This window comes from Hyperoodon ampullatus (genome assembly GCF_949752795.1).
Source record: "Hyperoodon ampullatus genome assembly, chromosome: 9".
NCBI lineage: Eukaryota > Metazoa > Chordata > Mammalia > Artiodactyla > Ziphiidae > Hyperoodon > Hyperoodon ampullatus.
In genome coordinates this window covers 49,930,956-49,947,001 of record NC_136922.1, presented here as the reverse complement: position 1 = coordinate 49,947,001, position 16,046 = coordinate 49,930,956, and the positions used below count along the sequence as shown (strand labels likewise).

The following is a 16,046-nucleotide window of genomic DNA, read 5'->3' as shown; positions in this document are numbered from 1 at the left end:
GGGCTTCCCTTGTGGCGTGGTGGTTGAGAGTCCGCCTGCCGATGCAGGGGACATGGGTTCGTGCCCCAGTCCGGGAGGATCCCACATGCCGCGGAGCGGCTGGGCCCGTGAGCCATGGCCGCTGAGCCTGCGCGTCCGGAGCCTGTGCTCCGCAACGGGAGAGGCCACGGCAGTGAGAGGCCCGCGTACCGCAAAAAAAAAAAAAAAAAAAAAAATTGTGAAGGAGGGGCTTCCCTGGCGCAGTGGTTGAGACTCCACCTGCCAACGCAGGGGACACGGGTTCGTGCCCCGGTCCGGGAAGATCCCACATGCCGTGGAGTGGCTGGGCCCGTGAGCCATGGCCGCTGAGCCTGCGCGTCCGGAGCCTGTGCTCCGCAACGGGAGAGGCCACAACAGTGAGAGGCCCGCGTACCGCAAAAAAAAAAATTGTGAGGGGGGCTTTCTCATCAATGACTGTAACTTGATAGTTAGTGGGTGATGAAAATTTTAAGCAAAAAAATATTTTATAGCTTTCAATACATAAAGAAATGTTTCCTTTTTGAATATGACCAAAACTTAAAAACAGGATAAAGAAAAAATTTCCTGTATAAAAAAACAGATAATTATGTGGAGATGAAATGGGTCGGTTCGGTTCCTGGTAAAATCAATAAAAAAAAACTGAGCCTAGGTATATCTTTAATAAGACATCAACTTTCAACAATAAAAATAGTAAAAGTATACAAATAGGTGAATAAATAAAAAGTAGATTGCTTGTTTTATTAAGCATAATATCCTCCAGGTCCATTCATATTTTCACAAATGGCAAGATTTCATTATTTTTTATGGCAGACTAGTATTCTTTTGTGTGTGTGTGTGTTTGTGTGTGTGTGAGAGAGAGAAAGAGAGGGAGAGAGATGCTTAGTGAAATAAGCCAGACAGAGAAAGACAAATACTGTATGCTTTCATTTACATGTGGAATCTAAAAAACAAAACAAACAAATATAACAAAATAGAAACAGACTCACAGATACAGAGAACAAGCTTGTGGTTACCACAGGGGAGGGAGGGGAGAAGGGGCGAAATAGGTGAAGGGGATTAAGAGGTGCAAGCTTGCAGTTATAAAATAAATAAGCCACAGAGACGTAATGTTTACCAAAGGGAATATGGTCAATATTTTATAATAACTTTGTATGGTGTGTAATCTATGGAAATATCGAATCACCGTTGTACACCTGAAACTAATATAATATAGTAAGTCAAGTATACCTCAATAAATAAAGGAAGGAAGGAAACTTAACACTATCACTAACAAAACAAACAAACAAAAAGTAGATTGCTTATAAAGGAACAAAAAACTTGGTGGGCTCCCATTTCTCCATGATGTTCAGTGTTAGAAAAAGAGTAGAATGGACGTATGGAATATTTTGGAGAAAACTACCCAAGAATATTATTTTTAATGTGTGATGACAATTAAAAATAGTATCCAATATTTGAGTTCTTAGAAAATATGCTAAAAGGTGCCCTGTCTAAAAAACTTGCTAGACACATGACTATTAACTGGATCATGGGATGTATTCATAAAACAATGTTATTTTTGTTTTCCAGTGCCTTTTAAAATTATTCAGAGGGTCTAGTTTCTCCCCTACTGTGGGAGGAAAACTCAAGTGGGTCTGTGTCTTCTCTGGTAATTCTTAGGTACAAAAAAAGTTACATAGTCACTTTAAGTCTCACAAGTCAGTCTCAATTCAAAAGTTGAACATTCAGGGCTAATAATTCAAACTTTTTTTAATTGGAGTATAATTGCTTTAAAATGTTGTGTTAGTTTCTGCTGTACAGTGAAGTCAATCAGCTGTCTGTATACCTGTATCCCCTCCCTCTTGGACCTCCCTCCCCCACCCCATCCCACCCATCTAGGTCGTCACAGAGCACCAACCTAAGCTTCCTGTGCTTTATAGCAGGTTCCCACTAGCTATCTGTTTTACACATGGTAGAGTATATATGTCAATCCTAATCTCCCAATTCATCCCCCCTCCCTTTCCCCCTCCACGTGTCCACATGTCCATTCTCTACATCTACGTCTCTATTCCTGCCCTGCAAATAGGTTCATCTGTACCATTTTTCTAGATTCCACATATGTGCATTAATATACGATATTTGTTTTTCTCTTTCTGGCTTACTTCACTCTGTATGACAGATGCTGGGTGTATCCACATCTCTACAAATGACCCAATTTCGTTCCTTTTTTTGGCTGAGTAATATTCCATTGTATATATGTACCACAGTCTTTATCCATTCATCTGTCGTTGGACATTTAGGTTGTTTCCATGTCCTGGCTATTGTAAATAGTGCTGCTATGAATATTGGACCTCATGTATCTCTTCAAATTAGTGTTTTCATTTTCTTTGGATATATACCCAGGAGTGGAATTACTGGATCATATGGTAGTTCTATTTTTACTTTTTTGAGGAACCTCCGTACTGTTTTCCATAAAGTCTGAACCAATTTACCTTCCCACCAATGGTGTTAATTATAGTTTGCTTGGATATCGGGTAAGCTAAGTACACCTTCTTCATCATTCTTCTTTCCTTCTCATTCTTTTACTTTTTTTTTTTTACAAAATTGATTTGTTCTTTACTCTTTGAAAATTATGTAAAAAATGTTTGAATTACATTGAATTTATAGGTTAATTCAGGAAGAATTGCCATCCTTATACTATTGAATCTTTCTATCCACAAACATAGCAGAACTTTCCATTTAAGTCCTTTGCCTTCAGTAAAGTTTTTATCATTTTCTCCACAAAGATCTTGTTTATATCCTAAAAAATAAATATGGAAAACACAAACAATTTAATGAAAAATGGGCAGAGGCTATGAATAGGCAATTCATACAAGTGGAAATCTTGTTGCCCATATAGACATATGAGAAAACATTACTGATAACCAGGGGAATGCAGATTAAATCACAATATCATTTCATACCATCTAATTGGCAAACATTAAACAGTGTGACAATACAAAGTGTTGGAAATGATGCTGAACCTTTAAACTGTACCAATGGACATTTGAATTGACACAACCACTGATGAGTATAATTTAATATAATTGAAAATGTTTGTATACTACTACCCACTAATTCGGTTTCTCTCTCTAAAGAAACTCCTGCACGATTTGAAAGGTATTTGTTATTATGAAAAAGCTAAAATAACTTAACTGTCTTTAGTAGAGGAACGGCTAAACTGTAGTTTAATTATGCAATGTAATTCTGTTCAGCAGTTGAAATGAAAAAATCAGCTCTCTGCTCAAAAACATAATGTGGCTGGTAAAAACAGGTTGCAAAAGTGAGTACAACTTACATGGTTTTTAAGAACACAAAATAATGGTATATACGTTGCTTATGGATGCATATGTGAGTAATAAAAGAACAAAAATTTAAAGGGAATGACAAAGTCAACTTTAGAATAATAATTATGTCTGAGGAGAAAGAAAGTGAGGGAAGGAAAGAGAAATGGGCTGGTTTTTTTCTGTAAAATTTTATCTTGGAAAAAAGAAAACCAAAGAGAATATGTCAAAGATTAATATCTGTCAAATATGGGTACTCGTATATAGATGTCTGTTATATTTTCTGAGGTTTTCTGTATTTTTTAATTCTTTCATAATTTGTAAAAAATCTTAGATTTAGTGCTGATGTAATAACAGATATTTAGATGTAGTAACACAGTAGATTTCTAACCTAACTGCATTTTACATATAAACGCAAAATACTTTTGAATTGTAAATAAATATGGAAATTTCCAGAAATGCAACTATGCTACAAATCAAGGCAAAACCAGACCAAGATTTATTTCCTCATTTTGGAATACCATTCATTATGGCAATGACATCTGTGGTATTTGAATTACAATACAAAACACCTGTGTCAGTTCAATGATGTAGCTGCTTGGAGTCTACATATGGGTTCAAGCAAATAAGCATTTCATTGCGTCATCTAGTATAGTCAATAACACATTAAAATGTACACTATGTCATTGCAATTTATATTATTTGTGGCAATCATAACTGTAGCTAAAATTATTAGAAACTACTTTCATTCTGCCTTTACATGTTAGCTAGGCATTGGGTTTATTTTTAAAAGATTGTGTATGAAGTAGATGATATTGTTTCTCGACTTCATTGCGGAATAGGAAGGGCATGCCTGAAAGGGTTGAGAGCACTGTCCTGGCCTCGTCCTCCATCTCCCCACTGATCTCCCCACTTACACACAGGCTCTGTGAGAAATCAAGTTCATTAGGACAGGGAGGGAGGCAGGGCGGACTTAGGGATGAAGTAAAGATGTGGATTCCTTGAGTCTGGGAAGATGGAGAGGTGACAGTTTCTACAGAGACCTGCCCCCACTCTCACGTAGCTTTTGAGGTGACAGAACTGTGAGGGAATGTGGATACTTTGGAGAGGATGCCTCTGAGGGCCAACTCTTAGAATGTAGGGAGTAACAAAGCCCAGCAGAGGGAGCCACATGATGACTGATCTCGGATGATCAGCCAAGCCAACAAATAGGCACTTGGAAGCAGTTTAATTTTATTTGGGAAAAAAAGTAAGGAAATGTGAGGTCTCATAACTAGGATTCATGAAATTGATTCTCTCTGTTGGAGGGTAATGAATGGATACTATCATACAGTATGGAAGAACAGAAAAAATTGAATGTTGACTGGCACTGTGTCCCTCCTGTGGCACTGTGTCCCTATATTCCTGGCTTCCGGAGTATCACAGTACCATTTCTGTGGCCAGCATCCACTCTTTCTGTGCAATTCTTATCCTATGTCCCCTTTTCATCATATTCTCAGTGCAATCAAATCTCTGTCTCCTTTGCCCACAGATTAAATCTGAAAAGTTCTTGTTCTTTATCAGGCAATGAAAATGCAAATTTTTCTCCATCTAATTTGCAACCATTTCAGGCTAGTTCTGGAGTCCATCTTGCATAAATTAGAAGGTTCATGAAGGGCCTTCTCTCACTAAAATTTACTTTACCCCAGAAATAATTTACCCGTCTTCCCTAAAATGAAAATTGCTACAAATTTTGTGGGGGCATAGTTTACAGAAATATAAAGAAAACTTTTTAGAGAAACAGACCATGTTCCTACAAGAAAAAACTCTATGCTATAGGAATATCAATTCTTCCTAAATCGGTAAGTACACCACAATAAGTTCCACATGAATTAAATGTTAAACATTTCTTAAAATCTATTAAAAATCCAATTATAATTAATCTGGGTAAGTTATGAAACCTCTGACAGGAGTAGGACATTCTAATACCAAAAACAAAAGCAAAAACAAAAAAACAAAGGGAGAATTTGACCATATAAAGTTAACATTAATGTATTAAAAATCAAAATAAACTAGTTAAAAAATGTATACCAATTCTGAGAGCATAGGCTTAAATATTATTTTAATGAATGACCCATATAAATGTAAACAAAGCAGAAAGGGTTCAAAGTATAAAAGGACAAAAATTTGGACAATAACTAAAGAAGAAATGCCACTAGTTAATAATTACAGACAAAGTGTTCAAACTCTAATAAACAAATCAATTCAAATGAAAAGAAAAAGACCATTTTTTACTTCCAAATAGCAAAGATTTTTTTAAAATTGTGTAACTACATACTGGTGAGTAAAATAGCACTCATACATCAATGAGAGATGTATATAAATATAGAGATATAGATAAATATAACTTTCCTCAATTATTCATAAAGACCCTTAAAATAGCTCAGATATTTCAGCTTAATGACTCTATTTTGGGGGAATTTATGCTAAGGAAATAATCCAAAGATTTACACACAAATGTATCAATTGTAGCATTAGTCATAAGATCAAAACTTTGGAAAAAAATCTTCACATCCATCAGGAGGGTAAACTCACTATGGAATATTATGTCGTTATTTTTAAATGATATTTTAAATGATAATATAACAATATGGAAATGCTTTATAATAGTAAATAAAAAGCAGTATTTGTTTAATAAAAATATTAAAATATGTCTAACCTAATTGTTAATTAGGGAACTAAATATTCAAACAATGAGATATCACTGTGCACCCATCTGACTGACTAAAATTAAATAGAATGAAAATACCAAATGTCAATAAGAACCCTCACACATGGCTTATGGGAGTGTAGACTGGTACAACACCTATTTGATACCATCTAATGACGCTGAAGATAAGCACACCCGGTGAGCCAGCAATTCCACTCATAGGTATAGAACCCCGTGAACCCTGCTCATGAGCACCAGGGTACAAGAATGTACAAGAATACTCATGGCAGCAGTGTTTGGAATAGCCTGAACTGTAAATGTCTGTCACTAGTAGTATTACTTGTACTGTGAGACAGAACACAATAAAATGAACAAACAAGAGCTAAACATCGCAACATAGATCATTTTCACAAACATAGTGTTGAGTGAAAGAAGCAAGTCATGAAAGAATATGTGTTGATTATTCCATTTATATAAAGTTCAAAAATAAGTGAAACTAAACTATCTTGTTTAGAGGTATATACAAGTGTGGTAAAACTATAAAGAAATTCAAGGACATGATTATCATAAAAGTCAGAATAATATTACCTCCAGCAGGATGGTGGAGTTGTGAGGTGGAAGGATAGATTGGACAGTAGAGGGCTTTTCCGGGTCAGGGATTGTTTGATTTCTGGACCTGGGATGTGATTACATTGGTGATGGCTTTACAATATTTTTTAAACTGCACATATATATTTTTATATATTATGTAATGCATGTTATATACTATGGGTTGAATTGTATACCCTCCCTTCCCCCCAAAAGAAGATATGTTGAAGTCCTAATCCCCTGCAACTCAGCATGTGACTTTGTTTGGATATAGGGTTGTTGCAGATGTAATTAGTTAAGATGAGTAGAGCAGGATGGGCCCCTAATGCAGTATGATTGGTGTCATAAGAAGGCAGCCATGTGAAGACACAGAGACACAGAGAGAACCATGTGAAGATAGAGGCAGTCCTTGGAGTGATACATCTACAAGCCAAGGAACACCAAGGATTGATGGACATCACCAGAAGCTAGGAGGCAGGCATGAGACAGATTCTCCTTTAAAACCCTCAGAAGTAGCCACTCTCATCAACACTGTAATTTCACTTCCAATCTCTAGAACCGTGAACAAATTTCTGTTGTTTGCGGTACTACTTTGCAGTACTTTGTTACAGCAGCTCTAGGAAACTAATACATAGCATTTTCACATTAAAAAAATATTTTTTTAAGTTCCCAAGGATTTATGTTTATGGTCTCTAATTTCTTGAATGAATCACAAAATCTAAAATAGAAAAGTAGTCAAATCATCCTACTTTATGTAGTCCCTGGACAAGTTACACTCAAAATCACAATCCAAATAAAAAATAAGTCTCTCCTATTCAGAAAAGGAAACTATGCAGTATATCTAGTTGTAGCAAGAGGTCAGGGATCCGTTGTAAATGTCCAAGTACATTAAAAAATAAAGGACGTGGTTACTTCCAAGTTAGCCTATAAAATTTTCATCCTGACCCTTTGATTCCCTTTCTTACTGGAAATTATCCAGCATCTGAAGTGACCCTGCATTAGCTTCTGGGAAGACATTCTTATTCATTCCATTTCACTCCAGAGCAAAGAAGAGCTGACCTGAAGGGAGATCTGACCCAGAACTTCTCCAGGGCAGAATACTGATGAACACAGATGGCAGATTGTTGTGAGGGATGATTTTTACTTATAATTCTGCTTCCTGAAAGTTAGGAGCAGAGATAGTCGCTGAATTTACAGAGCAATGTGCTTTCAGAAACCTCACTGAGGGGTGGCTTTTTTATGACACCGAGTAAGTTTGTAGGAGTATTGCCTTTCTTAAATGTGTTCCATATGATCAGAGGGTGCCATAAAAAAGGGCATAAAGGAGCAACACACAGAGAACAGATTTTTTAAATTAACAAAATGCAACATGATTTCTGTTACTTTCAAGTTTTCAAATATCCAACGAGAGCAAAGTACAGAAAAAATTTTTTTAGAAAAATAATGACGTAGAATAGCACAGTGGTGAGAGATTTTGAAGCCAGGCTGTCTGCTTTCAAACCTCTGTTCTATTGCTTCTTAGCTTGGTATAGCTATTAGTCTAAAAACAAATTTCTTCATCTGTAAAATTAGGAAAAAAATGCACCTCCTGCCAAGGGTTGCTAGGAAGATTCCATGAGGCAATATGTGAAAAGCATTTAGCTCAGAATGTTGTACATGGCAAGTGCTTAATAAATATTAGTTGCTGGCATAATAATAATAATAATAATAATAATAAGTATTTCCAGATTTATTCTTGAAGTAACTATAAAAATTTCCAGTAAAATTGATCACAGAATAGGCCCCCTGGGGTCACTTAGCTCACCCTAATTAAACTAGGCTGAGAAGGAAAATTTCAGCTTCTCAAGTTGACCATTCTAGTACTTAACTTCCCTATCAAAAAATAAAATACACTCAGTTTCCTTGTCTGTTAGATAAGTGGGTTGGATTAAATAATTTCTAAGATTTCCAAGCACTAACAATCTGTATTTCTAAACAGCATTTGTCAACCATAAATTGGACATGTTACATACAGTCTTTAATTGTCTTTCTTTTAATGAGTATTTTATTTTACTAGCTTCTATCCCTTTCCTTTCAAAATATGACCCTTAGTCTAGTTTGGTGGTCAAAGTGTTTTTTGTTTTTTGTTTTTGCCCCAGTTGTATTCCAAAGGAACCTCACAGACTTCGGCAGCTTAATATTGTCAGTGTTCAGTCAGAGGGCTGAGCAATTTCCATACCACTGAAGTTCCTTGGACCAAACATTTAGGTTTAGTTCCCTTGAAAGAAAAGAAAAAGATGATTTTGAAGAAATCTCATCAAGAAACTGAAGACTTTTAAAGCCACATGTATGAACCTCAAAGATTGTGATATAACCTTCATTTTTAATGATATTTGCTATTCTATTGATAAAAGCTATTTGGTTATCGGAATCACTTTGTATTTCCAAATCCACCTAGGAGTAGGAACTATAACTCAACTGACAGTGCTCCAGCCTCCCAGCCGAAATCCTTTGCTCTCAGGCCCACTCTCCCATCACCTCAGTACATTTGCTGGTTGTCCAGGAGGTGGCGCTGTTGTTTCAAAGCAGTGGCATCCATGGGGTCTAGAAATGGAACTTGGAAAAATGGGTGGTATACAGCAGGAGAGGTTGAAGGGGAAGCAGCGAGAAAAGGCCTGTTTAATGAATCTTGTGGAAAATGACAAAATGTGTTTAAATAATTGTCTTCCTCATTCTCCCTTTCTAGGGGCGAACGTGAACATGAAGACCAACAATCAGGATGAGGAGACGCCCTTGCACACGGCTGCTCACTTCGGCCTCCCGGAGCTGGTGGCCTTCTACGTGGAGCACGGGGCCATAGTGGACAGTGTGAACGCCCACATGGAGACCCCACTGGCTATCGCCACCTACTGGGCCCTCCGCTTTAAAGAGCAGGAGTTCAGCAGGGAGCATCACCTCATCTGCCGCATGCTGTTGGACTACAAGGCCGAGGTCAACGCCCGGGATGACGACTTTAAAACTCCGCTCCACAAGGCAGCCTGGAACTGTGACCACGTGCTCATGCACATGATGCTGGAAGCTGGCGCAGAAGCCAATCTCATGGATATCAATGGCTGTGCTGCCATCCAGTATGTGCTGAAGGTCACCTCTGTGCGACCTAACGCCCAGCCTGAGATCTGCTACCAGCTGCTGTTGAACCATGGGGCAGCTCGAATATACCCTCCACAATTCCACAAGGTGAGGCTGAGTCCTAGGGTGCCAAGTGGAGAACTGGGTCGTCAGCAGGGTAATGGGGACTCAAAGGGTGGCTTGGTCTGAAATCTCCAAGTAACTCAAGCTTGTTTGAGGCTTGAGTCTTTGGGCTGCCTCTGATCCTCAATCTGACATTCCATTTACACATATAATCCTAGCTATCTCGTCCTAGTCCAAGTTTGTTTGAAATTTGGGGCTGAGAGCAAAGAAGGAGAGCAAGATAGTAGATAATTTTCCATGTCTTGTGTGAACGTCAGTGAACTGGTAGTGGCTTCCTGGGGGACTGAGTGAAAAAGATCAGAAGGCCACTTTACGTCTGCAGGAGAGGTGAATGGTGTGGACACAGGCACCCTCCTGCCGTCTCTTAAGCAGAATGTCTTCTCTAAAGATGATTGAGCCTGCTTTGGAATTAGTTTGTAGACATGAAAGGGCCACTCAGTTTTCTAGTTTAATGAAAGCTAACATTTATTAAGAACTAATAGTCATATTTATTATAATGAATTCTATTTATTAAGCACACTGTTATAAGCATTTTACACTTCTTAATTTAATTTATTTAATTCTATAACAATCTGATAAGGTAAATAATATCATCATCCCTATTCTATAGAGGAGGAAACTGAGGCACAGAGTAGTTAAGTAATTTGTCTGATCTCACACAGAGGCAGTGCCAGTATTCAACCTTGGTTCATTTGGTGCTAGTGTTTAGCTTTATAGTATGACACTGCACAGCTTTTATTTTAAACAGTATTTAATGATAATCTATAATGGGCTAGCAGGGATCAGATATTACCAATACTAGCATGACTAAGACATGGTAACTATCCTCAATTAGCTTAGGATCTAGTGAGAGAGGCAAACACATAAAGAGATAACTTTAATATTCTGTGGTAAATGACAAGGTAGAGGAATAAAGGGTTCTCTAGGCACATGGAAGAGAGAGAGTTTTGCATTAGGTTGATGACGGTCATTAATTTGAAAAGCAAAATGCATTTCACCTTAAATAAAGAAATCAAATGATAATTTACCTAGGATCTCACTTATTTAAAAAAAATTAATTAACACGCAGTAGAGGAGTTTTATATATAAACTAGCTAACTAATGTAGGGTCACAGAAAGCTAGTTGATAGAAGTTTTACTAAATTCACGGACAAGTTCTACCTCCTACCTTGGTAAAATGTCAGAGACTTGTCTGAAGTCCTGCAGTGTGAAGTTTAGTTGAAAGAAAAGTTCCACTAAAGAATTTAAGGGGAGTGCACTCAGAAAATTCCAGATAGACAACCCACAGAAAGTTCCAATGTAGACATGATGAGTTCAATGATTTATGTGATCTCAGTAAGGAATTTTCTCTTGGTTGTCAGTGTTTTAATGGAAGATCAAGTAATCTTTTTCCTTAAAATTTTATGTAATACTCATAACGTCCTGGAACTTTAATTTTATAGAAAATTTCAAAAGATTATGTTGATTAGGAATAGGATAACAAATAATAATGTTACAATAATGTCCTTTGTTGAGCTCTAAATAGGCTTATACATATTATTTAATTTTATTTTATAATAATCTCTGAGGTAGGCGCTGGCATTATCCTCATTTAAAAGGTGATAGAATTCAGATATTTTCCTAAAGTCACACAGAGTAAGTGGTCAAGTTCATTCATTCATTTATTTAACAAGTATTCACTGAGCACTACTTTGTGCCAGGAACTGTTCTAGGAGTTGGAGATAGAGCAATGAACCAAACAAAGGCCTTCATGGAAGATACTTTCTAGTGGGAGACAGGAAAAAAAAAAAAAAAACAAACTAATAAATATACTCTGATATGTTAAGTGCTATGGAGACAAGTAAAGCAAGGTAAAGATAATAATAGAATGTGGGCTTTCTTTGGTGTTTATGTATGTGCTGTTTTGCAAAGGCTGATTAGAGAAAATGAGGATGTGAAGGAGCAAGTCATGTGAATAGCTGGGGGTGGGCAGGGGTGGTGGTGGGGGGAGCATTCTAGATATAAGGAAAACCAGGTGCAAAGATCCTGAGGTAGGAGAGGACTAAACATGTCTGAGGAAGCCAGAGTGCCTGAAGTGGGGTGAGAAAGGAGGAGGAGAAGTCAGAGAAGCATAAGAGGGTGATTTGCAGACCATATATATGACCCTGTAGACTGTGCTGATATCCCTGGTTTTTTGTTCTGAATGAGAGAGTAAGTCACTGAAGGATTTTGAGTGAGGGAAAAAAAAATGTCTGATTTGTGGGCTTCCCTGGTGGCGCAGTGGTTGAGAGTCCGCCTGCCGATGCAGGGGACGCGGGTTCGTGCCCCAGTCCGGGAAGATCCCACATGCCGCGGAGTGGCTGGGCCCGTGAGCCATGGCCGCTGAGCCTGCACGTCCGGAGCCTGTGCTCTGCGACGGGAGAGGCCACAGCAGTGAGAGGCCCACGTGCCGCAAAAAAAAAAAAAAAAAAAAAAAAAAACCATGTCTGATTTGTGTTCCAGAAAGTTCCTTTTGACCGCCTTTTGGAGAATAACTCTACGGGGGAGAGGGGCAAAGGTAGTGCAGTTATCTAGATAAGAGATAAGGGTGGCTTAGACCCACAGTGGAAGTGGGGAAAGTAGTGAGAAGTGGTGAGATTTGGGGCAAGCTCTGGAAAGGGAGTCCATAGGTTTCCTGATGGATTATTTGTGACCTGTGAGAAGAAGAGAGGGATCAAGGATAACTTTGAGGATTTCTGCCCAGGGAATAGAAAGAATAAAAGAGCCATGTCTTGAGAAAGTAACTGTGCAGGTGGAGCTGCTTTTGAAGAGAAGATCAGGGGTTCTGCTGTGCTTCAGATGCCTGTTAGTCATCCAGGTGGAGATGTCAAGTAGGCAGTTTGATATATAACCCTGGTGTTCAGGGAGAGGTCCTGGCCAGAGATACAAATTTGGGAGTCTTCATCGTGAATATGATGTATAAACCCATGAGGACAGATGAGGTCAACCAGAGCATGGGGGTAGAGAGAGAGGAGAAGTGGCCAGAGGACTGGGCTATGGGGCACTCCGATTAGAGTTTGGGTAGATGAAAAGGAATCAGCGAAGGAAACCGTAGAAAGTCCTTGAGCTAGGAGGAGAATCAAGATGGAATGTTTTCCTGGAATCCAAGATAGAACATGAGAAAGGAAGATATGGAATCAGCTGTATTGAATATAGGTGGCATTTCAAATAAGATGAGGGCTAAGAAGTTGCCGTTGGACTACACAACATGGATTTTATTGGGGACCTCAACAAGGGTTATTTTGGTGGATCGCTGGTGAGAAAAGGTTAGTTAAAGTGGATTCAAAGGAAAAAGGGATAAAAGCAAGTGAAAACAGTGAGGCCTTTGAGGCATTTTCTTGTAATGCAAGAGTAGCTAGAAGGGAATGATAGCTGATATGTTTGTTGGCTGATGGGAGTGTTCTAGGAAGGGGAGAAAATTTGCTGCAGGTAATTACTGGAGCACCATCTTGAAGATGGGATCTAGTGCACAAATGGAGGTGTTGGTCTTAGTAACACAGACAGTTCATCCATCATAGCAGGAGGGAAGGCAGCGCCTGTGTGCCCAGATGCAGGGATGTTGGTAGATATGTTAATAAGAGTTTATATAAGTACTCTTACGATTGCTTCTATTTTCTCATTTAGAATGAGAAGTGGTTGGAGAAGAGGTTTGAAGACTTAAGGGCAAAGGTGAAGGTGTGAGATGTTTACCTTGGGGAGCAGATGGACTTGGGAAATGTAATAGGATTGCTGGGTGGCTCAAGCCCATTAAAAGTTAATAGTCATATGTTTGATTCAGAATGCCGTCTGTCTGACTCCTGAACCTAAGCCCTTAGATTTAGCAGTTTCTGCTGTGTTTTATGATATTGCCCAGGAAATGTATTTAAACCTAAAGGATCACAACACAAGAAAAGACCTAAAGAGGTCATTTTGTTTAATTCTCAAGGCTCTAGGCAGAAATAGTGCTCTTGTTGTATTTGCAAATCTCCATGAAGGCAGATTCTACAGCACTCCCTTCCTTGGGTGTCTCTTTGATTTTGGAACACCGCCCCCTCCCACCCCTGAGTCCCTCCTGAGTCCCTCCCACTTTTTTTTCTTTTTGGTAAATATTCGAAACTAATCCTCTACTTCTTATTCCTGACCTGGAATAACTCATATGCATCCTATTAAATCCTTAAATCTTTGTATCAGTTTGTACCTAAGGCTTCTTTTTTAGCTGTTACTTGTTTTTGCCTCTGGATCTTGGTCAAGGTATGTCTGAAAAGGTCGAGAATTAGGACAACGCTTAACCCTTATAATTTTTCTATGAATTTTGAGGAAAGACTGCTACCTAAATGGCCTGAAAAAATATTCATGAAATCTGCTGTTGAAGGTAGTTGTTTGACCTCAGTTGTTAATTCTCATCTTCCTTGCAATTTTCTCATTGATCAGTAGGCTTTGGAATTTTAAAATACTTTTTCATGCTAAGGCTGGATCGAAGGAATATTTTCTTACTTGAACTGTTATACATATTTCAGCCTTAGAAATAAAATCAAATGGTTATATTCTATGAAAAATTCAGCAACTTTTATTTAAAGTACAGTGATCCATAGCTTTTAGCTATGAATATCTACTGCTTAGTTTGCATCCATTTTCTGGATCATACACACTGGTATCTAGATTTGGCTAAAACAATAGATATTAACAATCTCTAGAGTGAGTATACAACCCAGCATTTTAAATTACATATGAAATGGTTCCTATTTAAAAATTTTACCTCTGCTTTATCACTCATAACTCATTCATTCTAGACATGTCATGCTATGCTGTCAAGAATAAAGAAGCATGGAATTTGGAGGGGGGTTGTCAAACAAATTTGGGTCCTGCCACTCACCTAAGAGTGTGATTTTGAATAAATTACTTGCTTCTTGAGCCTAAATTTCCTGCCCTGTGAAATGGTTATACTCTTATGCCTTGGCAATAATATGCAGACCAAGTCCTTCACTAGAAAGAAATTAATCTTACAGCACACCACGAATATACTCAGAGCCCAGAGGATGGTGCCAAACATTTTCTTACTCTTTCTGGAGTCATTGTCAGTCCTCACAAAGTCTCTCCCCCAATTCCTCACCCCAGCCTTCATCCTGCATCTATAAATATCTCTTCCTTGGACTACCTCCCACTTTTTTCTCTACCCACATCTCACTAGAGTGGTCATTCTTCATAGTGGGACTTCTAGAAGACAAACAATCGATCTCTTTCTAATACAGCTCACTTCATAATGCATACTTTTGTGTATATTTATGCTGTAAGGCTACCTTCCTTCCAGGGAAGAGGATAGAGAGGGACAGAGGGCATAGATAATAATATCCTTCTCCTAAGGTTGTTTTGAGAATGAAACAAGATAATATTTAAGAAGTGTTTACCATGACTTCCCTGGCTGTCCAGTTGTTAAGACTTCACCTTCCAACACAGGGGGTGCGGATTCAATCCCTGGTTGGGGAGCTAAGATCCCACATGCCTCATGGCCAAAAAACCAAAACATAAAACAGAAGCAATATAAAAACATAAAACAGAAGCAATATTGTAACAAATTCAATAAAGACTTTAAAAATGGTCCACATAAAAAAAATCTTAAAAAAAAAAGAAAGTGTTTATCATTTCTGGTCATGGCAACCTTTAAACAAAAGATGACTATAACTGTTATCATTACATATCTGTTGAGCAGTAGAATCCGTGCTCCTGGGCCTGGTTTACCCACAGGGGCCTTTCCAACCAGGAGAGACAATGTGTGAGAATGCCCAGAGATTAAATGTTGAGTTTTACTCTGAAACCCCCTGGTGGTTGACTGTGGATGAAACAGGTCTCTGCAAAAGTAAGTAAAAGACCTTCTCCCCATTCCCCTGTAAGAGCCACTTTAGGGTTTGGGCTGCTGCTATCCTCCCCAGGAGCGTGGTGCTAGTGGGGTGGAGCCACAGGTGGCTCCAGACTGTGGAGGCTGAGCCTGGTCCCGGAGGATTGCTTCCTCCTGGCTCACAGGTGAAGGGAAGTGGCTCCTACAAGGTTCCGCGTGGGGTTGCCAATCTGGAGAGCAGCAGTGGTCAGGCTGGGAGCACACTTGCCTCCCCTTCCGAAGACGTTCCCAAGGGTGTTCATCGTTTCTTCCTCATCCATTTTAGAGTCAAAGTGGTCTTCACCAATCAGGAAGGATCTTTAAAGTTCCCAACCTCAAACAATTGCTTCTT

At 38.6% G+C, this 16,046-nt stretch overlaps 1 protein-coding gene across 1 annotated transcript in view; it reads left to right on the top strand.

Moving 5' to 3' along the window:
- Positions 1-16,046, top strand: part of ASB4 (ankyrin repeat and SOCS box containing 4) — a gene marked incomplete at both ends in the record, with an annotated part of 64,609 nt that overhangs the window by 37,090 nt on the left and 11,473 nt on the right. The window contains one exon of the mRNA XM_079711826.1: positions 9,032-9,810. Within this exon, the coding sequence (XP_079567952.1) occupies positions 9,032-9,810 (779 nt within the window). The remainder of the gene's footprint in view (positions 1-9,031; positions 9,811-16,046) is intronic.